The sequence below is a fragment of the Phaethon lepturus genome, unplaced genomic scaffold, assembly GCF_000687285.1.
Source record: "Phaethon lepturus isolate BGI_N335 unplaced genomic scaffold, ASM68728v1 scaffold23674, whole genome shotgun sequence".
NCBI lineage: Eukaryota > Metazoa > Chordata > Aves > Phaethontiformes > Phaethontidae > Phaethon > Phaethon lepturus.
The window spans coordinates 16,072-34,774 of record NW_010537351.1 but is presented as its reverse complement, the minus strand read 5'-3'; the positions used below and the strand labels follow the sequence as shown (position 1 = coordinate 34,774).

The window sequence follows — 18,703 nt, the reverse complement described above, 5'->3', positions numbered from 1 at the left end:
GGAAGCCCGGTCCCTCGCCCGCGGGAGAGGTGCTGGGCGCAGGGGCTGCCTGCTGCCCGCAGATGAATGCCCTTAGCTGCCTGCAGAGGATTTGTGCGTTTAAAACTTCCTTCCCAGGGCCTCCCCCGGGTTTGGTTCGGGCTCTGCTTCCACCTTCCCTTCCTGTCCCCTTCGGTCTGTCCTTCCCCATACCCCAAATCTAGTCACCTTCCGAGGCTTTTCCATGCAAAATGCTAACTTTGGGCTTGCCCTTGCCTGCAGGTTTCCAGTGCTCGTTCCTGACCTTCCTCCCATGTCAAAGCCAGCTGTAAAATAACCCTCAAAACCCAACAAACCAAACCCTAAAACCCCTCCAGAGCTCAATTCTCCAGACCAGAAGGCGATCCATACGTGACGCTGCGAGCGTTCCAGCTGCTTGCCAAACCAAACAGACGTTAGCCGCTAAAAACTTGGAGGCATCAGTCCCCCGCTCGGAGCGAAGCACAGATCTACCAGTCAGAAAGGCCAAGGGCTGGCTCCTCCTCTTCATCACATGCATGTTCCCAAAGAGAGGAGTCATGGGGCCCCGAGGATCAGTGCATGCACGTCGCAGAAGGCCCCTGAGCGTCCGCACCCGGGTCGGGCTCAGAACGACAACAAGTACAGAGCCACCAGCACGGGCCCGGGGAGTGGCTGACACCACTCCCTTCGCGCTGCTGGGCGAACGTCCCCCACGTCTTAGGGTACACCCCTTCCCTCCCTGTCCCCAAACCCTGCTCCGTCTGGCCCTGCAGTCGCATCTTCCTCGTCACGACTCTGCCACCAAGGCCAAAGATGGAGGGGTTGCTGCCCAGGACCCCTTGTGGGACAGTCAAAGATTAATGTCCAAGGAGTGACTAAGAGAATGGGGATCTCGCCTCAGGACCGGACACCAAGTGCAGGAGGAGCGGCAGCAGCCGGGATGGTGGGAACACAGTCCTGTCGTGTTCAGTGGAAGAGCTCCACCAACACCACCATCAGGAGCAGCTGCAGCCAAGAGCCAAGCGTCATGGTGGCCCGGCCCTTCTGGGACATGAACCTGAGCTGGTTCACCAGGCGCTCCTTCACCAGAGCTTGCTTGAAGCCGTCCTCCTCCGAGATGCAGACATAGTGGCCGTAGTGAATGTGGCTCACGTTCTGGATGAAGTGGAAGCAGTCCTGCTGGGGGTGGGTGGTGTTGCAGGTCTTGACGAGGCTGTTGTTGTGGTACCAGTTGTAGGTGGCATAGTGGGACTCGATGGGGCAGTTGAGGTAGTAGCGGGAGAAAGGGACGACTGTGATGTTCTGGAAGTCATCTGCTGGAAGAGATTGAGAAGTGGAGGATGAGACAAGGCATCTCCAGGAACCACGGATTCCCCCACAAGTCCTTCCACAAGGGAAGAACAGTTGGGTCGACGGGGACACCGTTACACGGCCGTTTAACGACAACAGGGTGGTTGTGGGCCTGACCCACAGCTGGCCGAAGTCCATGGGACTCTTCTCCCTGGACATCAGCCAACACAGAATTTGAGCCCCCTCACCCAGCTCAGAAATACATTCTCTAGCGATTAACTCCACGCTAAGACTTGCTTGGTGTCTTGGTCTCAGCACGGTCATTCCCAGTTCCCCAGCAACGAGTTGCAACACCTGGCATGGCCCGTACAAAGACCTGAGAATCGGTCACCCTACCCCAAACACCCCCCAGATAAATGGCCTGCAGCTCAAAACCTTTACGTACCTTCCTTAATACCCCCCTTTTGGCACTTTCCTCGCCACGGGTCCAGGTTCAGGTTCTGATGTACCTCCCTAGAAGGTGGGAACAAGCATCAACGTCAGGGAAGCAGCGCTTGAGGGCTAGGAAAGGAACCGCCCATACAAGATGTGGTGCATCAGATAAGGAAGAAAGTTTAAACACCTGCTATTACCTGGGAAAAAAACCCACACTGCGCACCTCCACTCAGGAGGTCGGTGGATGAAAAACATGAGACCCAGCAGCTCACCATGATCAACTGCTTTAAACAGCATCACGTTTCTAACAGCAGAAGAGGGGCCAGGTGCTCAAAACCCATCGACCTCTCTCTCCCCAGAGCAGGGGTGCTGCGGGAGGGACAGATCTGGAGGCACAGGTTTTGGGGACAGCACAGGCATCTGCGCTGTTACTGCCTGGACACAATGGGCTCGTCTCTCCCTCTGTGATGGGAGAATGGCCTCAAAACCATGTGTGAGCCTGGCCAGGAAGGGGAAATACTCAGGGTCTGGGTATTTCTCACAGGAAAGCGACCAGCTGAAGGCACCACATACCGGTTTAGATACACCGACTGACAGCTCCCGTTGAACCACCCGCAGTACGGGTCCCTCGCCAGCAAGCAGCTGTCACAGTTGTTGCGATACACCCTGCACATGTCCATGGGTATCTCCATGACTTTATTCGTTGAGCCGATGTACAGCATCGCCTGCAGGAGGGAAGCAGAGGGGCCGATCATCTCGGCACCGTGTCCCAGTGCCGTCTTACGAGCCTCTAGCACGTCTCCTGCAGCTTCACTGGGATATTGGGGTGGATTTCACCAGCGGCGCTGGTAGGTCACCAGGCAATGCTGTCAAACATGCCTATCACGGGAGGGGAAGCAGCTATCCTTCCCCCACCAGCCCTGCGCATAAGTAAGTTTGCTCCATCAGTGACAGCAGGGCTGTCACCTCCTGGATGGAGCACCAGCGCTGTCTGATAGCTCTTCTGCCAGCAGCAGTGGACAACGAGAGGGAAACTGCAGGAGGAGAGCGCACCGTGCTGGGATTTGGCCCAGGGAGCAAACAGCCTCGTTCTTCCCTCGCCTCCAGAGGGGAGGAGGTGTCCGAAAAGCTCTGTTGCCCACTGACAACACAGAGTTACCCAGGACCGGGGACATCAGCCCAGCTGTTAGGATTTAGCAAAGCACGCTGCGGGACACCCCGCACAAACCCACCCAGCAGCTACTTCCAGATCCAGGGGCCGTCATTAAGCCATCTGTCCCTGCCTCCTCTGCTCCCTGTTTTTAAAGCTACAGCCCGACCCACTGTTCTCTTTCCTACGCAGCAGGCAGAGACCCACCCTCGTGTGGTCCAGGATCATGGACTGGATCGGGTCCTTCTTTGGGAAGACCTGGAGCTCCATGATGTTCTGCACCCCGTCCGGCAGCTCCACGACCTTGTGGATGGATCCCTTGTCTAGAAAGAAAGAGGGGAGAGCCCTGATAAAGCATGCTGAGAGCAGGAAGGCAAGGCAGAGGGGCTGCAGGCAGGGGTGGGGAAGCCAGGCAGAGAACCAGCTCTGCCTCCAGCCCTCGCTGTGGCAGGCAATACCCGCTCCGCAAAGCCAGGCTTGACTGGATTGCTGAAACCAGCCACCCAGAGAAGACAGGACCTTTCTCAGACGGAGCTTGCTTGCTCTGCTAGGAAATCGTCCCCAGACAGCAGTGTTTCCCACAGCAGAGCCTTGTCACCCTCCCAGCCAAGAGCCACGAGGAACCCATTTCCCACCGCGCTTCAGGACCTGGCTGTGCCTGCTTTGATCAGGCACAATGGCCTCAGCAAGAAAAACCAACCGCTCTCGAGCTCTGCTCTGCTTTGATCCCCAGCCTGTTCTTGCGTGAGCCTCATCTCGCCGCTCGCCTGAGGCTGAGACTTGGGTTTTTGCCTGTCCGTTTTTCTAATTAAACTAACTCCCCTCCCCAGTTAAACGACTCCAAACTGGTGATTTAAGAAAATGAGTCAGTTTGGTGGAGGGGTGGAAAGACAGATCCTGAGGGAATAGGGCTCAGGAATCCTCATTGTTTACTCTCTTTCAATACTCGCACCGTCTCCCCAAATAGTAGCTCCCTTCTCCACCATCAACCAGGGGGAGGTGAAAGATGTGACCCCAGGTCAGGCGGGGATTTAGGATCCCCCAGGTGCTGGCCCTTGCCTCTGCACCCACCCCAGCGAGGGTGGGAAGCTGCCCTGCCAAGCCTGGCACCTTGGAGCAAGCTCCCCAGCGGGACTCCGCAAGGCGTTAGCTGCGTTTCAGCTAAGGCTTTCAGCAAAACAGGAACAATCCGAGCATGCCTGGGCCCTAATCCAACCCCGGCCACCTACTGAGAGCTGTCTGCCTTTTTTTTTTTTTTTTTTAATCACAGGTTAGGAAACAAAAGCCCCAGAAAGTCCCTCCACCAGTGCCAGTGAACAAATCCCAGCACAGTGCAGAAAAAGGGATGAGCAGAGCTGTAGGGAGCGAGCCCGCGGAGGTGGGCAGGCAAGAGAGAGAAGCGCCGGGTTAGAGACCTTTGCACCTTCTGGGCAGGAGTAGCGGCACTGCATGGGAACCCAGGCTGCCTGACTGAGCTCGCCAGCTTTTTGCCCTCCATCCCGTTCGCCTGCAGCCGAATTGCCTTGGCCCAGCTCCACAGTTTTGGGCCGCCGGGATCAGCTGGCTGCATCTCCAGCCAGAGGCCCTGGCCTCGCAGGAAGTCTGCGCCGCTGCACTAGAGCGAACAGGGACAGGAGATGACGGAGTGGGTCCCTTCGCAAAGGATTTCTGCTTGACAGTGTAAAGCTGCACCTGGGGAGGGCTGTGCTACCCCCTCCCTTGCCCTGGAAACACTTGGCCCGAGACGTACCACAGGCTGAAGCAGCCCAAACGGGTAAATCCCATGCGGCTGGGATTCTGCTTTCCGCCTGTCTTTGCCTACGCAGCCACACTGGACGTATTTAGCCATGCTGGGACTTGGCAGCTCTTTTCTGCTTGACAAACATATGCCAAGCTGGGAACACAGCCCCTTGCTTTGCTCTGCACTGGGGGTCTGGTCTGCTTCCCTCATCTTCCCTGCCCTCGAGGGGAAAGCAAACTCCGGGGAACTCCAAAGGGAATGGCTCCCAGTACCTGTCGCCAGATAAAGCACGTTGTAGCGGCGTCCGTTGCCCGCAGAGACCTCGTGCACCCCGATCTTCTGGTAGCGGTGCTTGTTGTGGAATAAGGGGCTCTTGGTGGGGGAGAGGGGCTCCACCCGGTCCTCCACCTCCGGGTGGCTGTCGGCTATCTTGAAGGTCTCGCTCGGGGTGTGCTGTCCAGAGGCAACGCACTGCGGCAAGAAGGGACAAAAGCCACCGTCAGAGTCAGACAGGTCCCTGAGGATGAGGCTAGAGGGCAGGAGAGCAAGGCAGGGCTCAGCCCAGAGAAGGACGCCCAGGCACGGCGCACACGCCCGCCCCGGGGGGAAACACAAGCCCTGGGGCTGCTGTGACTGTGCTCGTGCCAGGTCCTACCAGCGACCTCCCCTGCAGAAGTCACAGTTTAGGAGACTCAGGCCCTGTCACCCCCACAGAGGCTTAGGGGAGCTTCCCCCCCCTCTACTGTCTGCGGCCAGCTCAGTGGTGCACCCGTAACCACAGTGCTGGGTTGTCTTGGAGAACCCATGGGGTTAGCAAACACAAAGCAAGACATTGTGCTCCAGCTTCACACGCGAGAGCTCACAGACCTGTTTGCCGAGGCACAGAAGGACCCGTCTCCCCTTTCTGTGGAGGTGCTGGACTTTGTCCAGCCTCCTTTTGTTTCTGGTGCCTACAACCTTCCTCGCTGCCCCAGCTCTCACCTGGCTGCTCAGCGGTGGGACAGTCCCCCTCACCTGCCCCAGCTGCTCCGACAACTGCAGTGGCAGAGCAGGAACCAGCTCTCCTGGCCTCGGGAGGCCTCTCCACTTCACGTGGGCATCTTTTCTCACTCACTCACCTGCCCAGGCTTGATCTCCGGGTTGGGACCGTTATAGCCTTTGAGTTTGGATGTCCGAAACACGTTGTCGATGTCCCCAAAGGAATAGACGCAAACGGCAGAGCTTCCCCTGCGGGCAACAAGACGAAGAGAGGGTCAGGGAGACATTGGCCATCATCCTTACGGCTGGGACACGGCTGTGTGCATCGTGCCTTCGCTGACCCTGTCCGATCTGGCCATTTTCCACCCACGTGCCTGCCAGAGACACCAAAGGGCTGAAAGAAAGGATCTGGCCCATGGGATATGGGCCAAAGCCATGGACATGGCTTTGCAAAGGCCCTCACCAGGTATTTGTGAAGAGCCCGTAGACTTTGGAGTGCCGCCAGTTACTCGCAGGGACAAAGAAGACGTCTTGCAACCAGTTGAAGTTGCCCTTGGTGACCGGGTCGACACAAATCAAGCTGGCTTTCAGAAAGGTGGTCCACTTGGAAGCAGAGAGCGAACTGGTTCCCCCTTTATCCTCCTGGGGGAGAGGGAAAACAAGGAGTCAGGGTTTGGCAGAGAAGAAAACAAAGTGCCCCCCCGCCCCATCCAGCGTCTTGGGTGGATAATTGGGGGATGCTTTGGAGGTATATTTGATGCTGGTCACTGCAACAATCTCTACCATCCCAGTGAGACAGAACAGGGCTTTTTCTCCCTACAGGCAAGATGGGAGCCAGAAGATGGGAAGGCCAAAGGACATGGCCATACCCCACACAAGCTCCGTGGCAGAGGAGAGAATTGAGCCAGAGGGGTCAACTCATGTGCTGATAACACCAGGTGAGCTGGCCCATCCATTTGCCACCCCTGTAACACTCTTGCCTCCCCACTATATATGGTTCCTGTGGTACCTTACACAGCTGGGCCACTCGAGAGATGTTTCTAGGGGCCTCGGGACTCTTGTCTGGGTTGTCTTCACGAAAGAAGTAGTAAATCTTGTCCTGGTGAGGCTCTTCGTGCCTTAATGTGGTGGCTTTGACAAACTGAGGGTCTGAAAAGGGAAGTGAGCCATCAGAAAACCTTGGCCTGAACACACACGTTTAAGCTGAAAAGCCACCCGTGGAGACCAAACCAGCGTGCTCTGCAGCTAACCACTCACCCCCAGACAAGATGAGGAAATGCAAACACTGCTTGTGCTCCAGGCAAAGGACGGGTCCCAGCCCATCCTCTACACCTGACTGGTGCATCACAACTGCTTTTCACGTGCCACCTTCCCAGTGGGTTCCCCTTCCTCTCCCTCCTGCCCAACTCCATGCATCCATTCCCTTGAAAGCCAAGTCCTCGGAGCCCGGTGAAGCCTCAGCTGCTTTGCAGCAGAGGAAACCCATTCTAGCTTCTTGCACAGGGAAGCTATAATGATACAGGAAGGCTCCTTTGGGGGGAACAAGCCACACGGTTGTTTGTGTTTCGTGTGGAAAACCCAATGATGCTCTTCTTATTAATACACCGCTGCCACAAAGGACATCCCCAGCAGCGGCAGGGTCCCTCTGAGCATCGTTAGTCGGTGTCCCCATGGCAGGGAGCTCTGCGTAAGCACGGGATCAGCCTCACAGCTCTGGGTCTGTCAGGTTGGTTTGCTGGTGCCTGGGCTGCCCCCTCCATTGCCCTGCATGCACAAGTCCTGTTTTGCCCTGGTGTCATTTTGATTTGATTTTTGTCTTTGGCCAGGGGTTCAGTAACCTCCCGCTCCCCAGTGTCACTGGGGAGGCACTGTAATAAGCTCACGCAAGTTGAGGAGGGTCCCTTCTCTCTATTCCCCACCTTGTCCCATGCACAACCTGTTCCCGCCTCAAGCTCTCACCCTGGCTGGGGATTTCGAGAGAGTCACTGCCCGGAGTGGAAGTTGTTCTTCCTGTTTCCACCACCGCACGGCAGCTGACGGGCACCTTTACACAACCATATTTCCTTCCAGCATCTGACAGGGGACTTGCCACCCGTTTCTCTCCATTTCCCCATCTCCTCACCCTGGGCAAGAGGAACTCACTCGTCAGTTGTTTTGTCCCAGAAGCAAAGAGGTGAAATTCCCCCAGCTGGCAACAAGAGAGCTGGAGGGAGCCGCTGGGTCCCTCCTCACTGGCACTGTGCATGTGGACCAGAGCAGCTCTCTCCACAGCTCTAGGGGTGACCGAACCCAAGCAAGAAGCTCTGGAGCTACACCCCAGCTGGGCAGAGAGGACGTACCCCTCCAAGTTGTGCTGTGTATTCAGCATGGCCCACAGTTGTGGACTGACAAAGAGTCCAGTTTATCTACCCAGTGGGTCCCACGCCTTCAGGATCTCCCCCGTACTCACTCTGCATGACCGTGTCGCTTGTGTAGAGCTCTCCACCCCCTCTCACCCGACGGAAACGGGGTATCTTGCCATTCTGCTGGCTCTTCTTGATGGTGGAGTAGATGTCGTGACCTGTAGGATAAGGAAGCTTCATTTGCAGCAGGCTGTTTCCAGAGGGGGCAGAAGGTTTGTGAGAAGAAAACAAAGAACCAAGAACTCTCTGGGCACATGGACTCATAGAGATGGTGGATACAGGTCAAAAAACCCAGTCCTCACTGCCTAGGACTGAGCAGGCCTGGCAAGACTCCCCCAGTCCTTTTCCTGCACAGAATCACAGAATCACCAGGTTGGAAAGGACCTTCAAGATCATCAAGTCCAACCATTAACCCAGCACCACCATGTCCCCTAAACCAGGTCCTGAAGCGCCACATCCACATGTTTTTTGAACACTTCCAGAGATGGCGACTCCACCACCTCCCTGGGCAGCCTGTTCCAATGCCTGACCACCCTCTCGGTGAAGAAATTGTTCCTAACACCCAATCTAAACCTCCCCTGGCGCAACTTGAGGCTGTTTTCTCTTGTCCTATCACTGGTTACTTGGGAGAAGAGACCAACACGCTCGTTGCCACAACCCCCTTTCAGGTAGTTGTAGAGAGCGATGAGGGCTCCCCTCAGCCTCCTCTTCTCCAGACTGAACACCCCCAGTTCCCTCAGCCGCTCCCCATCAGACTTGTGCTCCAGACCCCTCACCAGCTCCGTTGCCCTTCTCTGGACACACTCCAGCACCTCAGCGTCCTTCTTGTAGTGAGGGGCCCAAAACTGAACACAGGATTCAAGGTGCGGCCTCACCAGTGCCGAGTCCAGGGGCACTATCCCTGCTCTAAGAAGATTCAAGATGTGGCAGGGACAAATTCTTGCTCTGCCTCTGGGAGGAATCCCCATCTCTCCCTCCACTAGGTTCAGAGCAGTGGAGTTACTGCAGGACCCTCCTTCCCTGCTGTTTCCATTGCACTCTACCCTCCCACACAGGGACTCAACCCCCGTGCCCTGGACGGCAATAAACAACATTGTGCCACGCTCTGTCCTAGATGGATGTGCATTTCGATGAGGCAAAAGCCAGAAGCGCTAAGGCCGATCGCCAACTAGAGCGGACAGAGCCCTCGGAGCAGCCTCTGTGTGCCTCTTTTTGTTACAGAGAGCCCAGCCTTCTTGCACAGCACTACAACTGCAAATACGTGAGCAGTCAGACTTACCATCGACGACGACGAGGGTATTTGAGTCGGGGGTGAAAGGAGCGATACCTCTCCCATCCCACGAAGCGCTCTCCTTCTTCTGCGTCTGGGGAAGGACAGAAATGGTCCCTAAGTGTGATCAGCTCAGAGGAGGCAGGGGAGCCAGGGGCCCACATCCGCCCCAAGGGCAGGAGGAAAGCAGCTCTCCTTGGCTGGCACACAGCCCAAACGGGGGAAGGACGTGGGCCACCTTTGCACGGGCCAGGCAGAGCCACTGCTGCGGGCAGGAGGTGAGGAGACAGGGACTATGACAATGGAGCCCAGAGGTGGCACATGCGGACCTCTGCTCAGGCAGGCTGTCCCACGCTGTCATGGTAAGCTCCTCAAGGGAGCTGGCATTTGGGCATTTCAGAGCACTCTGAGAAGGATGGGGGATCAGGGCACCATTTGACAGATGGAGAGAGGGTGAAACAAAACAGCAAGTGCTTTGCTCTGGTCCCATCACAGGTGGCCACCACAGCATACCAAGTTCCAGCAGGTAGGAGCGCAGGCACCGGTCCCACACACTAACATCCCATCTCCATACTTCTCCACTAACGTGAGGTAATTTTTATTGTCCTCCTGCAAGAGAAAAAAGAGGAATGTGAGCAGCTGCGAACGGCGGAGCACAGCCCCACAGCTCCAAGCCCACGGCACTACCAAGCGCAACGCTATATGGCTTCCTAGCTTTTTCACGGGTCTTAAAACCAGAGGAGAAAACTGGTATCATCTCATCTGACCTGCTGCTCCACAGGCACTGGAGGTCTTCACCCAGGGAGAGCACACATGAGGAACATACACGGCTCCTTCCCCAACCCTCACCCATCCAGCTGTTCCACCACGGGTAGGACCTACCGAACTCCCAGGTATCACGCACAGTCCCTCATTTTTCACTGGGAAGTCTTCCTAGGGTAAACGAGAAAGAGATATGCTTCAAATCCTTCCCTCTAAAAGCCAACTGACATGGGCTCAGCCCCATGCACTACACGCTCGTCAGTCTCTTCACAAGAACCAAAGCAAGAACGTCAGCGAGAAGGTCAGTAAACACCGCAACGCAGCCCTTTTCCCCACCTCAGCCCTTGGGGAGGCTGGTCCGGACCTCTCAGGCCCTCAAGGTGATGGGGAGAAGTGGGGATGCAGGGCCAAAGTGGCGGGCGTGACTGGCAGCCAGCCTGGGCTGCTCTCCAAAGGATTTCGGGAGAGGGTCTGTTGTTCTGGGGAGTGGGTGTTCAATAGCGGGTGGTGGTGTCCGAGGGTTGGGACACATGAACCACACTGTTCCTGGGAACGAGGAGGGAAGCATTTGGGCCCAAACTTCAGCAACCAGCTTGTCTGAGAAGGACAAGAAGGGGTCATGAGAAAGCCGACTGGGGGGCTTTCCTGCTGCATGAACTCAATGCCCAGCTGATCCAGAATTTCCTGCTTTGGAGGAAAAGCAGCCTGGGTTCCAACAATGGAAAGGGATGGGAACGTAGCTTCTCCCCAGTGACATGAGTCTGAGCATCCCTTCTCACACTAAAGGAGGAGTCCCTCGCCAGAAAAGTCCTCCCTCCCTCCCTATAGGGCTCCGGGGCCAAACTTGTTAGCAGAGCATCCTTACTGTGTAGTTCTCATAGGTTGCAAAGTCGTAGTAATAAAGCTTTCCCTCTCCTCCAACGTAGATGGCTGAGCTGTTTTCTTCATGGTAGAAGACCGGGTACTTCTCACTCCTGGGAAAGGCATACTCTTTCACACCTGCAAAAACACGGAGGAGACACACGTCAGGGCACCCGCAGCCAGTGCAGGCTGATCAGCTCGCTTTCTGGGTCTTCAGTGCGGGTGATGAGAAAAACAAGGACACGGGGCCAGGGGCCCTCTGGGGTGGCTGGCCCAGCACCAGGCAGGCAGGGAAAGGCAGCTCCCAGGCTCAGAGCTGAGCTATTGTCCCCTTGGCCCCAGGGGACACGAGAGCTGCACAATGGAGCGGCCCCGCCTGGCCCCTGCAGGGCTGGTGATGGAGGAATAGGAGGAAGAGGAAGGGAAACTTTGCTGCAGGAACTCTTGTGGGAGAGCAGAAGCTCCAAGTGACTTAGAACTGGCTCTGTAACAGCCGAGTGAGCGCTGCCTTCCAGTTTTGGGATGAAGGGCTCCCTCCCGCTCTCTGGCCATCCTCTGATAACCGCTCCAGGCAACTCCCTTGTAGATTTGGCTCCTGAACCCTCTTGCATCTGACATGGCCCCAGCTTTTTGTGCCCCGCTTTGAGACCTTGGACACACTTCACTGGAGCTGTGACTTGTTATCCAGCTGAATGGGAGAGGGGCTGCTGCGCTGCCTTGCAGCTGGGGGTCAGCTTCCCCATGCCCACGGGGTAGATCATCTCCCACCAGGCACAGCCCAGCATCACACCTCTCCCCACTAGCCTCCAGCTGCACTGTCAGCATCCTCCCTGCAAGGGCCAGGAGGGATAGGCAGGGTTTGGAGCCCCCCCGGGCCAAAGCCCACATGTGACAGGGGAAGGGTGCACGTAAAGCCGCAACTCGTGGGTTCCACGCCCCAAACGTGAACAAGGAGCGAGCTGCAAGACCTAGGACCCGTGTCACAACAGGTTGCAGCAGATGGGAAGCTTTCCAGGCCCAGCTGGGAGGAAGAACTGCCTGTCCTCCCCTCTTTCCTTCCTCTTTCACCTTCTGGCTTTTCCAGCTCCTCTTTCCAAAAAAGATCCTCCCTTCCCTTCCGCATTGCCGGCCCAGGTGTGGGAGACTGGCCCTGCACCGCAGCACCGTCGTCAGCCTCCCCCCCTGAGGCTTTTGCTGTCGCTCAGCGGGGTCTGCTGGTCCTGCATCCCCTCTGGGATGGTGCAGTCACCTCTGGGCAGCTTTGAGCAGCCATGCTGGGACCCTGCTCCGCGGCGGCACACATGCGCTGCCGTCGGCTACCCTGTCCCCCACCGTAGTTTGCAGCAACGACATGAGAGGGATCGCTCCTCCGAGTCTCCGATCAGGACTGACCTTTACTTAGCGTGACAAGGCACTCCATTTTCACCTCTCCCTCTTTTTCCTTTTCCAAAGGAGAGGGGACCTCTCTCCTGGCAAGTGCTGCTGCTCCCAGCAGACAAACAAAGGCTGCGTCTGCCTCGGGAGCTGGCTGCCTGCACAGACAGGCAATTAATCAGTGGCACGTGTCCCTCTCTATTTATAGGGGCACTTGGCAGGACAGGCAAAGGACAATCTTTGCACAGCCCAGCACTCCCCCTCTGCTTGGAGCATGCCGCAGAGTGGTCCCGCCAAGGCTCCGCAGAGCCCAAAGTAAAAAAAGACTTATTAGAGGTCACCGGGGCTGCTGAATGCCTGCTTGATTTGTGGCTTTTTTCCCTCTACTTCACTACGCTGGTCGCACCTCCTCGGGGTCTCTAATCCCTGCGGGGTTAAACAGCACACAGCCAACAAGGCTTTCGCATCGCTGGGATGTCCCTGTGGCTCCCTGTCCCCTCCCCATCCTTACCACCTCTTCTCTGTCCAAGGACTCGGAGAAACTCCTGAGCATGTGCTTTGCCTGCTGGAGGAGCTGGCATCGAGTCTTTTCAGAGTGACTGCACAACTCATTTGCCTAAGCGGCCCTACAAGCAGGATGCCAGACAGGCATGCCAGCTAGCCCAGGCATCTCACCAGCCACAGGCTCAGCCTAAGCATGCCGGGGAGGAGAGGACTAATCCTACATACACAAGAGCCCCTAAAGCCCTTCTTCCCCATCCAGCACAACCCATCACCAACACGCTGCAAGCAGGTCTGGTCAAACTTTGCTCCTGTTTTCAAACCTCCAGCCTGGCCCCTAAACTTGCTGCTGATCCAGGAACACACACACCTGCAGCCGTTCCCCACTCCTCTTCCTCCACTTCACTCTTTCGCACGCTTCAGCCCCGTGTGGTCCTGTTAACCTTTGGTTTCATTTTGAGGCTTTCTCGTAACACTGCCTCTTTCTTAAGCTCAGCTCCGAGAGCCGGGCCAACCTGCAAGGACACACTTCTCTGCAACCAGCCAGAAACAAACCAACCCAAAACAACAATCTGGTTGACGCCAACATATTATTTATCCTACTGCTCCCCGGGGACTGCACTGAATCACTAAGCGGAGGGTAAACAGCGCTGCTAGCCAGGGCCCAGAACCGTGTTTGTGGCTCCGGCGCTGATTTAACCTGATCTGGAAGGGAGCCTTCTAAAGGTGTTTCCGCGAGCGGGTGCCGGGGTCCCTCTGCCTCCACATCAGCCCTCCAGCTGACCCGCAAAGCTGGCTTTTAGCCCCTGCTCTGCCTTAAACAGCTCAGCTTAGGCAAGCAGTTTGATTCCCTTTGCCTCTGCTTCTCATTCGGCAGGATTTGGGGGGGTCGCCCTGCACCCCCAGACCTGGAGCCTGGGGTATGAATGGCTTCAAGAGCCAGGGATGAGGAGGCAGAGGGCATCTAATGGCCAACACTATGTCCCCTAAGAAGGGGACATGCCTCTTGTAGCAAGTCCAAGGCTGCTTTTGACACCGCAAAGAAAGGCTCACCCCCCTGGAAAGGGGAAGGCATGACCCTGCTGCCATCCTCCCTCCAAAAACTGAGTCCAGAGCTTCAGAAGAAACACAGGGCTCATTTCCAGAACCTCGCTAACCCCGCCGCATCCCTTCGCCTGGCATTTACTGCAAACCCCACCGCCAGCGTGCAAATCAATGGCACAATTGTCAATTGAAATGCTAACCCCGGTCCGGAGGAATGAATGGGAGAAAGAGCAGCTTTGTGCTTTGCAGGCTAGATAGAGAGTACCACACCAGATTGAAGAAGAAAAATATTAAATGAGGGAGAAGGAGGGAGCCCGGTACATCTCAGAAGGATGCCTGCAGGGTGAGGTAATGGAGGAGGAGGGAAATGAAGAAGGAGATGCTCTGGACGAGGTGAGGGCAGGGAGGCCCGTCCTAAACACACAGAGCAACGCCCATAACAGAGCAGTCCCGCTTCCCATCTGACAGGGTGAAACGGGCCTGCCTCCCTAGCCGTGGCTTGGGCAAATCCAGCTTTAATGACACCCCCTTTAGATCCAGAAGCCCCTTCAGAAAGGCACCAAGAACCTGGGCAGATCCTAGCCCTCCCCAGCACCACGGCAAGGTCGGGCTCCCAGAGCATCCCAGAGCTTTGTGCAGAGGAGGAGCGTGCCCCCCGCCTCCAGAACAGACGTCCAACGAGAGCAGCAGTGTGGGCGTGCAGCCTCATCGCAGGCAAACTCAACAACCCAGCCCTCATCCCGGCTGGAGGGCTGAGTCAGCTACGGCAGCCCGTTTCCCCTCCGCACTCCTCCGTTCACTGCTCTGGCAGCTGGCTCCGGCATCCCAGACACTCAGCTTAGTCACCGGCTTGCATGGCTCCCAGCACCGGTAGCGGGCAAGTCTTTGCGGGTCTGCGATTCACTGATGCTGGGGGAGGACTACATCTCCCTAAAATGGAGGTGCTGGTTTGAATCTGCTCTGGCGCCAGCATTTTAAAATAAGAAACCGAAATAAAGTACAAGGAGGACACAGGGCTGGGCCACCCGCCAGATGGCAAAACGGGATTTAAACTGGTGCAGCACCGAAGCTCGTCACCACGGCGAACGCAGCCAAGTCGCCGGCGGTGCCCCGCTCCCCAACACCCGGGTGATCCACCCAACAGCCCCGGGAATTCTTCTCGCTGTAACACGTTATAATGGTGTCAGTCGTCACCGTCACACATCCTCCCCAGCATGACGCCGAGGGTACAGCCACCTGTTCTGCTGCCTGTGGCTCTGAGAGCGAGCACCCTCCTGCCTGAATCACAGCTCTGCTTGGACCCTTTCCTGGACCCCCTCCTTCTCCGAACAATTTCTCATTTCCCAGGTTTTATTTCTTCCTTCCTTTTTAAATAGACTGAATGGATGATGACCTTGGTAGCAGCATGTCTCTGTTGCAATCTGACTAGGATTGGCTCTGAGGGTAGAAGGAAAAGCTGCCTTCTCGATGCTGACTCAAGGGCTGGCAACGCAGGGGGGGTCCCCGGGTCTTGTCCCCTGTATCCGTGCCAGGAGCCCTCATCTCCCAGCAACGTGAGCTCGGCCGTGAGTCAGGGCTGACTGTGCTCTCTGGGCTCCTGCAGATCAGCCCGCTTTTGGGAACCGTCTCGACGCGATGACATCGATCCGTCTTCCACTCGCGCTTCCCCCGGCGCAGGCAGGACGCATGACAAGCAGCCCAGCACCAGCACATCGACTGCTTTCCTTTACGGGCTAGGAATGAGGTTCAGGGCTGCTGCCTGAGTGACCCACGTCGGGGTCAGGACTCCCGGTGCCAGCCCTGGCCTCACTCCGCAGCGCGGTTCCAGTTTCACTATTCCCCCAGGCAAGACTGGAAGGATGATCTCTGGATTTCTGACCTGCTTGGCCAGATGCCAGCCCCAGGAGCCCCACCAGCAGACGGTCCCCTCTAAGGGCAAATCATAGCACCCACACCAGAGGGATGGAGACACCCCAGGGTGCTGCCATGGGTCCCCTCCATCCCTGGGAGGAGGACTGGAGTGAAGCACGCTGCTCTCATCCAAAAGCCATGCAAGTCTGTCTCCCCAGCAAAGAGACAAAGTGCATTTTAATTTTTTTTTTTTTAAGATGATCTATAAATTCCTAAGTTGAGACATTTTGGAAGGAGGAAGTCCCAAGGGATGGATCCCTTGAGCAGTCCGACAGGCTTCCGGGACGCCCCCGATCGTGCAAACAAGACTTTTTTTTTTTATAGGAACAATTTGTCTCTAGCTGAAACAACCCAGGAGGAACACTCTGGGGGGTTTGCTCTGACCTGCCATGGAGTAATTGTGAGTTGCAAGGTCTCCAACACGCCACCGGCCAACACGCCTCACGGAAAATGATACGCTTTTGCAGGAGGGGTTTCTGAGAAAGGGGTGAAAAGGCAATATAGTGTGGGAAACCACTTCCTTCTTGCTGCTCACAAAAAAACCCTGGCCTGTCATTCCCTCCTCTCACCAGCTTATGCTACCAGCACACTGCCAAGGGATTTAGCTGCGCCCCTGGGAACCAGGATCCTTACAGCCACCTCTTGGCACCGGGGAAGCAGAGGCACAGAAAGGCTGAAGAATCACCCCACAGGGAACGTCGCCCGGTGTGTGCGGCAGCCCCGCGCCATTTCGGTTCAACCTGTGCTCCGACATCAGGCATTTCTTGAAGAAAGCAAAATAAAAAGAGCAGAACCAGTACAGCCCCATCCCCTATAGACTTCTACCCCAGACGTCCAAGAGCTTCCTCCAGAGCCCTCCCAGGGCCAAATACCACCCTCGTCCCCCTTTCACTCTCTCCCTGTCCCCTACCTATTCAACTTGGCATGGCGTAGCAGACTGGGAGCATGGCCATGAGCCCATCAGCCTGGTGCCTGGCACATCTCAGAAGGGGTTTGTCCTGCTCGCCTTCCCCTCCCTGTCTCCCCTCTCCCCCCTCATCTTTTTCAGGATGCTTGCAGGGACCCCCAAAAACTCCTCTGCAGCATTAGCACGCCGTGGAGCAAAAGGTATTGGGGAACAGCAGTGGAAACCAGGTGACCAGAAAGAGTGCTAAAAATGTCTCTTGCTGAAGTGGGACTAGACACAGACACACGTGTTTCCTGCTCCTTAAAGCCCTCCATGCTCTCTAAGAACCACGCAGGTGCCTGCCACGGGGAGACGCCCAGCTCGTGCCCACCACGAGAGTCCGAGGGCAGAGTGTGGAAAACAGATCAAACAAGCCCTATTGCAGGCATCAGTCATCTCCTACGTATTTCATAACTGACACAGCCTCTCCCGTTGGGGAAGGGAAGGGCACTGGCCAGGCAGGGCAGCAACGCTGCGGTCAGGGCAGCTGCCTTCGCTTTAGCCAGACGCTCCCACAGATGCACCCCAAGAGCGTGTGCATGCCCAGAAAGGACAGAGTAAGGAAAATGGTTTCTCAGCGAAGGCAAAGTGCTTTCTCATCAGCCCAGGGCAGGCAAAAGCCCTGACCGTAATTTTCCCATGCCCTCCATCCCGCAGGAAACATTGCTCCCAAAAGGGCAGAACTGGGAGCGAGGGCTGTGTGCTGCTCTCCTTTGCCTTTTCCATCTGTGACCATCGTCCTTCACGTGGAGAACCAGTGAGCCCAGCACCGGGCAGCACAGGCAACCCACAGGAGGTTGGGGAGAGTCAGGGGGAACGTGGAGCCCTGAACCCTTGCTAAGTGGTTCATGCGCTTGTGGGAAACCCAGAAGAAAGAGGTGTGAAAGCACGGAGGGGAAACATGCAGCTGGGAAGCCCACGTTACTTAAACCTAGACCCGATTGCCTTACACATTTCACTCCTCTTTCTTATTTTAAGTTCTCAGCAAGTCGGAGTGACAGGTTTAATCTGTTTGGCATTTCTCATCCTCTCTCTCCCCCAAGACAGTTTGGAGACAAGCAGTATTTAGTCATCTGCCAAGAAACCTCACGCTATCTTTTCTCACACCCCTCCCCGACTGCTTCCGACTCCCTCTAAGCACCCCTCCAAAGGAAAAAGCACGGCCATGGATACATCAGGAACATCCACATCCTCTCCTCAGCAGGACTTTTCCACCCTTGGCCAAGCCACATTCCCGGCTGCCACCGTCCAACGCTGCTCACCTTTCCTTTGGCTTCTTCCCCAACCACTCCTGAGGACCCTGCAATCGCGGGGTTCTTGTGCGGCTGCCTTCTGCTGCCCTCGAGAGATCCCTGCCATCAACAGCAAAACGCTCCGGAGCGGAGGAAACAATTCAGCCCGCATTACCGGGGATATATCCTACAATAGCTCTCAGCCTGTGTGCAATCCAAATGCCCGGGAGGGCTACGCTAGCACAGAGGAAAGGCTCAAGCTCGCAGAGTACACTCTTAACTAGACAAATACGCTTTTTTAGAGTTACACTACAGAAGGCAAATATTCTGGTGCATTAATGATTTCCACTCTATTTCTGGGAAGCTCCAGAGCATCTTGGCAGCGGTATTCAGCGTAGGGGTGAGCTAGGGCAGGAAGAAAGAGAAATAAAACCTTTCAGTTTGGTAACCCAGCTGCTGGGCATGGGCACGCCTGCTCAAAAGCTCTTCTGAGAGCTATACAGCCTCTATCCCCTTTGTGAGGGGCCTCCAACCCGAGCCAGAGCCGGCAGCGGTCCCGAACACCCACTCAGCAAGGAACAAAAAAGAGCCCTAACCTGCAGCCGGGAAGGAACAAGCCTCGACTTCAAAGCCTCTGCCATCAGGCAGGGCTTCGTGAGCGCAGGCAGCGCTGCAGGGCTCCGCTTTACCCTCTGAAGGCTCAAACCAGAGGGCTTTGTGCTCCAGGAAAGATGGGTCTCTCCTTTTTTCAAACACAAAATGACTACATAACAAGCATGGCAGCGTTTTCTATGCAGGCTAACACG

At 56.3% G+C, this 18,703-nt stretch overlaps 1 protein-coding gene across 1 annotated transcript in view; it reads right to left on the bottom strand.

Moving 5' to 3' along the window:
- Positions 1 to 966: 966 nt before the first annotated feature.
- SEMA7A (semaphorin 7A, GPI membrane anchor (John Milton Hagen blood group)) overlaps positions 967 to 18,703 on the bottom strand; it is a 24,198-nt gene continuing 6,461 nt past the window's right edge. Inside the window, exons 2-14 of the mRNA XM_010286475.1 lie at positions 10,894 to 11,027; positions 10,149 to 10,199; positions 9,780 to 9,875; positions 9,276 to 9,360; positions 8,044 to 8,154; positions 6,604 to 6,743; positions 6,058 to 6,236; positions 5,735 to 5,843; positions 4,889 to 5,087; positions 3,083 to 3,198; positions 2,299 to 2,450; positions 1,736 to 1,803; positions 967 to 1,316 (exon numbers count right to left, since the gene is read on the bottom strand). Of these exons, the coding sequence (XP_010284777.1) occupies positions 967 to 1,316; positions 1,736 to 1,803; positions 2,299 to 2,450; positions 3,083 to 3,198; positions 4,889 to 5,087; positions 5,735 to 5,843; positions 6,058 to 6,236; positions 6,604 to 6,743; positions 8,044 to 8,154; positions 9,276 to 9,360; positions 9,780 to 9,875; positions 10,149 to 10,199; positions 10,894 to 11,027 (1,790 nt within the window). The remainder of the gene's footprint in view (positions 1,317 to 1,735; positions 1,804 to 2,298; positions 2,451 to 3,082; positions 3,199 to 4,888; positions 5,088 to 5,734; positions 5,844 to 6,057; positions 6,237 to 6,603; positions 6,744 to 8,043; positions 8,155 to 9,275; positions 9,361 to 9,779; positions 9,876 to 10,148; positions 10,200 to 10,893; positions 11,028 to 18,703) is intronic.